Source organism: Coptis chinensis, chromosome 4 (genome assembly GCF_015680905.1).
Source record: "Coptis chinensis isolate HL-2020 chromosome 4, ASM1568090v1, whole genome shotgun sequence".
NCBI lineage: Eukaryota > Viridiplantae > Streptophyta > Magnoliopsida > Ranunculales > Ranunculaceae > Coptis > Coptis chinensis.
In genome coordinates, this window is record NC_141459.1 from 37,403,846 (window position 1) to 37,410,524 (window position 6,679).

The 6,679-nt window shown below is 40.9% G+C and overlaps 1 protein-coding gene across 1 annotated transcript; it reads left to right on the forward strand.

The window, feature by feature from the left end:
* The first annotated feature begins 3,798 nt into the window (after positions 1–3,798).
* LOC147503400 (uncharacterized) lies at positions 3,799–4,461 on the forward strand. Its single transcript, XM_086604822.1, has one exon. The coding sequence runs from the start codon at positions 3,799–3,801 to the stop codon at positions 4,459–4,461; it is 663 nt and encodes a 220-aa protein (XP_086460948.1).
* The last annotated feature ends 2,218 nt before the right edge of the window (positions 4,462–6,679 follow it).

A 6,679-nucleotide genomic window follows, 5' to 3' on the forward strand; every position in this document is an offset into this window, starting at 1 on the left:
AGGTTCACTATTAATGGAACAAGCCTATTCATAAGCTATAGGACAGTGGAAGTCGGGATGCTCAGGGCTCCAACAGAAACTACATGGATTTGAATTTACATTCATGACAGGGATAGGATTTTGTTGAACCGAAATGGCCTCTACCTTTTTAGTGAGTGATTCGATTAGAGTTTTTAGCTCGAGGGATCGTGTTTAATTTCAAACATACCGGCCTTAACTGTATTAGAAGAACTAAGCGAGCTGGATATCGTCCACTACCCCCAGTTATTATTTTAAGCTTTTGTTTGGTCCTCTAAAAATTTATAAGCCTCCGAGGCTCCTTTGCTTAAGAAACTACCCCCATTCATTATGTCTAGGACTTCTTTATGGTGGTGTAGAAGTCATTTGAAAAGGCACGAACTAACGTGTCTTTAAGCTAAGTTATGATGTGGACACTCTATAAGGAGATCGGTGAAACGATTCCAAACCTCTGAAAATGATTCATGAGGATTTTGTCGAAAAGAAATGAATCTTGGAAAGCATCTCATCCGTCTTTAGGGGTGGGTAAAATGTTCCATAAACAGTTTGAACAAGTTTAGCCCACGAGTCCACGCAATTAGCGCTTGGGCGCTAACCAAGACGCCTTTATCGGCTAAGGTGAAAGGGAATACCCTTAATTTAATTTGTTCCGTACCAACCGTAGGATGGTGGAATGTTGTTAGGACTTGTTCAATCCTACGCATGTCCTGATAAGGTTTTTCATGGTCTAATCCATGAAAAACGGGTAACAAATTAAAAATATTTGGAGGGATTCGGAAATCCCCCGCTGGGTCTGCTAGAACGATGCAAGATTTGGGGCTATCGCTCAAGCCTTTGTAGAAGTTAGAGAGAGGCCTCTCTTCTTCGTTGGGCATTGTGTCAGGTGATGTGTGTGAAATAGTAGCTAGAGGTGTAGTGGGTGGTATACTAGATAAACTTGTTTGTTGACGTTGTTGTGTAATTACGTTCGGTGTTTTTGTTCGGCCAGACCTTAATCTCATACAAGGCTAAAACCAAACTTAGCTAAACACATCAACACTCCAAACAATTCTGATATACTAGTATAAACCTCTAACAGGAGAGCGAGGTGTGGAAGAAAGGAATACCTGATTGCGTCCTTGCTTCGCTTATGAATAGCGTCTTGTTTACGCTTGTTCAGTGTATATAGCAGGTTAGAACACTGAAAAATATGAAAGATCAAAGTTCGAATCAAAACTGTCGAAATCCGAAAAATTTTGTAAAGCGGCGCTAGCCGGATAGAAGCGATCGGCTCCCAGAGTAATTTTCAAATTACAAGAGCTTTTAGGGCGGTCACTCAAGGAAGGAAGGCTGCCAGCATCAATTAATTTTTTTACCCGGAATTTTTCAACTCTGAAATGGACAACCACAGTATGAATCAAACAAGGGTGGGTGGGTGTAATGGGACTTTAAGAATAGTACTAACACTACGAAAACAATACGAAAGTGAAACTAAGATGGCAGCGGCGCCATTTGATAAAAGTAAAATTATATAGTCTACTCACGAAATGAACGATGAAATCAAAACGTAAGTAAACTAAAACTAATTTTATGGTGCTTTATATTTATCAAAGATTCTACTCTCAAGTCTATGAGATATAGTGGAGTAGAGTGATTCGTTCCACTCTTAGTCCTTCCGCATGCTATGTTCTCAAGTGTAAGTACTCTAAACTTAAAGTCTAATGAGAGATTTACGAAAAAGGCAACTAGACTACGATGCAACTACCCACGAAATGCAACTAGTCGACGATGGGAATAACTAAGGGAATTGCTACGTTGATTCTATGATAAGGAGTTGGAGGGGATTGATTCCACCTTAACTCGACTTAATCCTATTAACGACAAATCGTCGTAATCCGAATTGAATCGCCCAGCAGAACAATTGGTTCTTCCTAATCCCTAATTACACATGGCATTCCTACCAATTCATAACTAGCATGTGAACGATTAAACCCATTCTCATGGTGAACTAATCATTTCTAGAGTAGAAAGGAAATTACGACGATTCTACGATATTCGGAATCAAGCTTTCATCAAGGCTTCTCAACCCCCTCTAATGGAGGTTTAGCCGAGAATCATTACGCAATAATTTCCGATTACATTTAAACTAAACATGATATAAAGAATTGAAATTTACTTAATTAAACAATAATGAAATCTAATTTAATGACTCAATTGAAATAAAGACAGAATTGAAATTCTTAGATCTAGGAATGGAAATGACAAAATCGAAATTGATAAAAATACTACTTTATTGATCTAATCAAAATGAAGAACAAGATTCAAAGGTTTAATCTAATACAATAATTGAAATGGAACTAAACTTAATTAATCTACATGAAAAACTAGATCTAGAATTCATTAATGGAGGCTAACTAATCTAAATCTAATCTAGGTCTAACTATCTACCATTAACAATGGGCTAAGCTTTTGTTTTTATACATTCAGATCCAAAAATCGTGCATGGGCTTGGAGCCATGTTTTGGGCCAGAGAATCAGGCCCAAAACCCAATTCTTTCAGTCCAGAAAGGCCTCTTCAGCTGTAGTTAGCTTCAACAGACTTTCCGTCCACTTCTGCTCCTTTGATTGGGTCAAGGCTTAGACCATTGGAAAGATCTTTCCGAGCCGGTCGTTTTGACATAAGGTAGGCCCCATTCCGAGGTCTGAGTCCAAAGATATGTCTTTCGGAAGTTCTGCTGACTTTGTGTGCTGTTTCGGCCCGCGTCGACTTTTCAGCTTTTGACTTGGCTTTTAGAAAGGCTTTGTCTTCTCGAAACTTGCCCTTTAATCACGGAACTCCTTAGTAACCGACCTTTGCTCCTTTATCTCGCTAAAGTGGCACATTTCAGCACATAATGGACTTTGAGGCCTGAAATGCATAAAAACACGTAATCAGTGTTAACTCTTAATTATTACTCACATAATTGGTCTAAAAGTATGATTGTTAAAGGGTTAAAACTACAGTTTTGGGCTCTTATCAGTGGTACTACTCAAGGAAATAAGAAGTTGATTAATGTAGTTGTCAGTAACTTGACTTAATCAACGGACATTCGATATCTTAAACACGGGGAGATCAACGAGCATATAATATGGAGCCCATAAATACTGACACGTAATTTGGGATTAGGGAAGTAGTGCAACAATGGCCTTTAGTGGAATAAGTCATTTGTTGACAGACTTGGGCTGTGTGTTCGGGGCGAATATGGGAAGCCCAAGCCCGTCAGGAGGCCCAACCCTAATTTCTCCTCATGGTCCCTGTTGTAGCCTATAAATAGAATACTCTTTCTCTCTGGCCGAAATTCACTATTCATTGTTCTGAAAAAGAGGCAAGAAAAGTATATCTGAATTCGTTTCTGATATTGAGAGAAAGAAGGGGATTGGTAGATCGTTGCCCACACAACGTCCAATCTGTTCTAAAGGAATACAACAAAAGATCAAGAGGTTGATTGTTAATTCGGATTCATAAAGCTTGGATTCTCAGAGTTATCAAAACCGGATCTAAAAGGTATGTTCTCTATCCAAATCGTGAGAACCCATTAATTCCGCTGCGCGTGGTTCTCGCGGTTTGTAGAAATATTTGCATTCTGAATAACGGTTCCTACAGACTTAACTACCCCCAGTTCAGATGATCGCGTCCAGCCTAAATCTCCAGAAAACCGTCTAGATCCCTAGGAGCCAAGCTCTGGGTGGCGGTTGTTTGTGGATGGATCTTCAAATGACAAAGGCGCAGAAATTGGAGCTGTGTTAGTCACTCCTGATAATATGGGATTGGAGAAATCCATCCATTTAGGTTGGAATGCTTCTAACAACGAGGCAAAATATGAAGCCACTCTTGCTGGCCTCACAATGGCTCTAGATCTGGGCCTGACACACCTCACAGTTTTTAGTGACTCACGGCTGGTTGTTTTTCAAGTCGATGGCGGATACGAGGCCAGGGATGAACGGATGGCAAAATACCTAGAACTGGTAAGGGGCCTTCAGAGCAAGTTTGAGAACATTCAGTTCTATCAGCTACCTCAGTCAGCCAATAGACACGCAGATGCTTTGGCATATGTTGCCTCAATGTTGGGCAATGGCGAGTCTCGTTCAATCCCTATCGAGTTCCAGGAGAAACCTAGCACTCAGGTCCCGGTTACAATAGTTTGTGTTGTTCCCACCATTACTCCAACTTGGATGGATCCATATAAGTCTTACCTCAAAGAAGGGACACACCCTAAAGATAAGAGTATAGGAAGGCGTCTGCTTGCAAAGATACAAAGATTCACCCTCGTAGGGGACAATTTATACAAGAAGTCCTTTCTGGGACCTCATCTCAGATGTCTCTCCTCAGATCTTGCTGAACAGGTTATACGAGAAGTTCATGAAGGAATTTGTGGCAACCATACTGGGGGCAGAACTCTAGCTCTCAAGATCCTAAGGCAATGATAATTTTGGCCCTATATGCAAAAGGATGCGCAAGTTTTTGCCTGCAAGTGCAAAAAGTGTCAAAGATTCGCACCACTTATCCATGCTCCAGCAACAGAACTATACCCATTGGCCAGCCCATGGCCATTCGCCCAATGGGGAACTGACATTGTAGGACCCCTACCACCCGCTCCTGGCAATGTCAGATTCTTGCTGGTCGTAACGGATTACTTCACCAAGTAGATAGAAGCGGTTCCCCTTGTCTTCATTCGAGAATAGGACGTCAGAAAGTTCATTTGGAACAACATTGTCTGCAGGTTTGGCATACCCAAAGTTATCATTTCAGATAATGGGCAACAGTTCGCTGGAAGACTGGTTGCTGAACTGTGTGAGGAGTTTCACATCACCCATCTGTTCTCAACTCCAAGGTATCCACAAGGCAATGGCCAGGCTGAAGCTTCTAACAGGGTCATCTTGGATAACATGAAGCGTAAATTAGATGATGCAAAAGGTTTATGGGTCAAAGAACTACCTAAGGTCCTATGGGCGTACCGAACTACACCCAAGCAGTCAACTGGTGAATCTCCATTTTCACTGACCTACGGAATTGAAGCTGTCATACCTCCAGAATTGGTAGCTCCCATTTAAAAGTCAGATGTGGTGCACACTCTGGACAATGAGGAGCTGTTATGTAGAGAAATGGATCTCCTAAACGAAAAGCGAGAAGGTGACGTACTTCGCTTAGCTGCGAACCAACAGACTTTGAAGAGATCATACGACAAAAGAGTCCAGATCCGATCTTTCAAAACTGGCGATCTAGTTCTCCGGGAGATCCCAGAGCCCAACGGCAAACTTGGACCTAACTGGGAAGGACCATACATCATCGACAAGGTTGGTCAAACTGGTTTTTACTACCTACGCACTGTTGAAGGTGACGTTCTTGTCAAACCATGGAATAGACAGCACCTTCGCAAGTATTATCAGTAAATTGTTATTTCATGCTTTGTTATGCATATTTTACCATCAATAAAGTTCTTCACTTTATAATCAAATATATTCCTTGCACGTTCTTTATTATCCTCAATGGACTAAGCCTTTCGAGAATTATTTGCTTACTATATGTTCAAGAATATTGTATGCCAATTTGCTTTGGAACCAGTGATACTGAGTAAGGGAAAGTCGAACTGACAGTTCCTTTCTCAGCCTCATCATCACCGAACTCGTATGCCGTTCTTTTAAACTGCAAATATCCTCGATGGGTTAAGCCTTTAGGGAATATAACCACGCTAACTATTCAGTAAATTGTATGCCGATTTGACTTGGAACAAGAGATAGTGTTCTTGTGAGCCTGAACTGTATGCCAATTCCAGACATTCTCAAAACATCAAACGCAGAGGTTGCTAGGAAGATCTGGGTGGGATCTAGATCCTAGCACACCATCATTGGCCTGTAACTGCATCGGCATGATGGTGCTGAGGAAAACTCCCCCACTGCTGTTCAGGCGATACCCTTTTTATTTTTTAAAAATAAATTTGACCTATCGTTATTAAACACAGTGTTGTGCTCATGGCACCAAGTTGCTTTCGCAAAGGCATATGCCTCTATGCGATCAAACTTTCAGTTACAGTTAAGTTGAAATGGCTCCCATGACATCCTGATTAGATTCTGGCTATGCCTCATCTTAATCTGTTTAGCCTGCTAGGGTCACCTATTGTTGTTCCAAATGAACTTTGGGGGCAACAAGGGTAGAGTATGCACAGTAATATATGTAATGTAATATAGAATACTTCTAAGGCATACGTAAAATAGAAGAGCTGCAGAGCTCAGTAAGTAAATAGCATGCATAAAATAGAAGAGCTATAGTGCTCAGTAAAGTAAATTGTATATGAGCTACATAGCTCAATATTACAGACCCATAGAATAATTATTTAAAAATAATTGTTTATGTGAATCATTAACTAAAAAGCTTATGAAGCAGGGGTAGAATCAAACTTTGGTTCACCATCAGTCTTACTGCTGCACCATCAGACTGTGGTGGTTGGATTAGCTGGAACGGTTGGCTGAACAGAAGATTCACCTGAAGCTGGAACTAGCAGAAAAGGAAGTTAAACTGGAGGCAGATCATCATCAGTGTCTTTTTCAGAAGATGAGGAGGCATCAGGCATAAGTTCAGCTTGGATAGTAGAGATGCTGGTGTTCAGATCAGGGAACAAGACAAAAGGGTTGGTTACCCGCCCTT

What these genes read in the sequence shown, in the direction of transcription:
- LOC147503400 (XM_086604822.1), top strand. Translation starts at nt 3,799, where the DNA reads ATGGGATTGGAGAAATCCATCCATTTAGGTTGGAATGCTTCTAACAAC.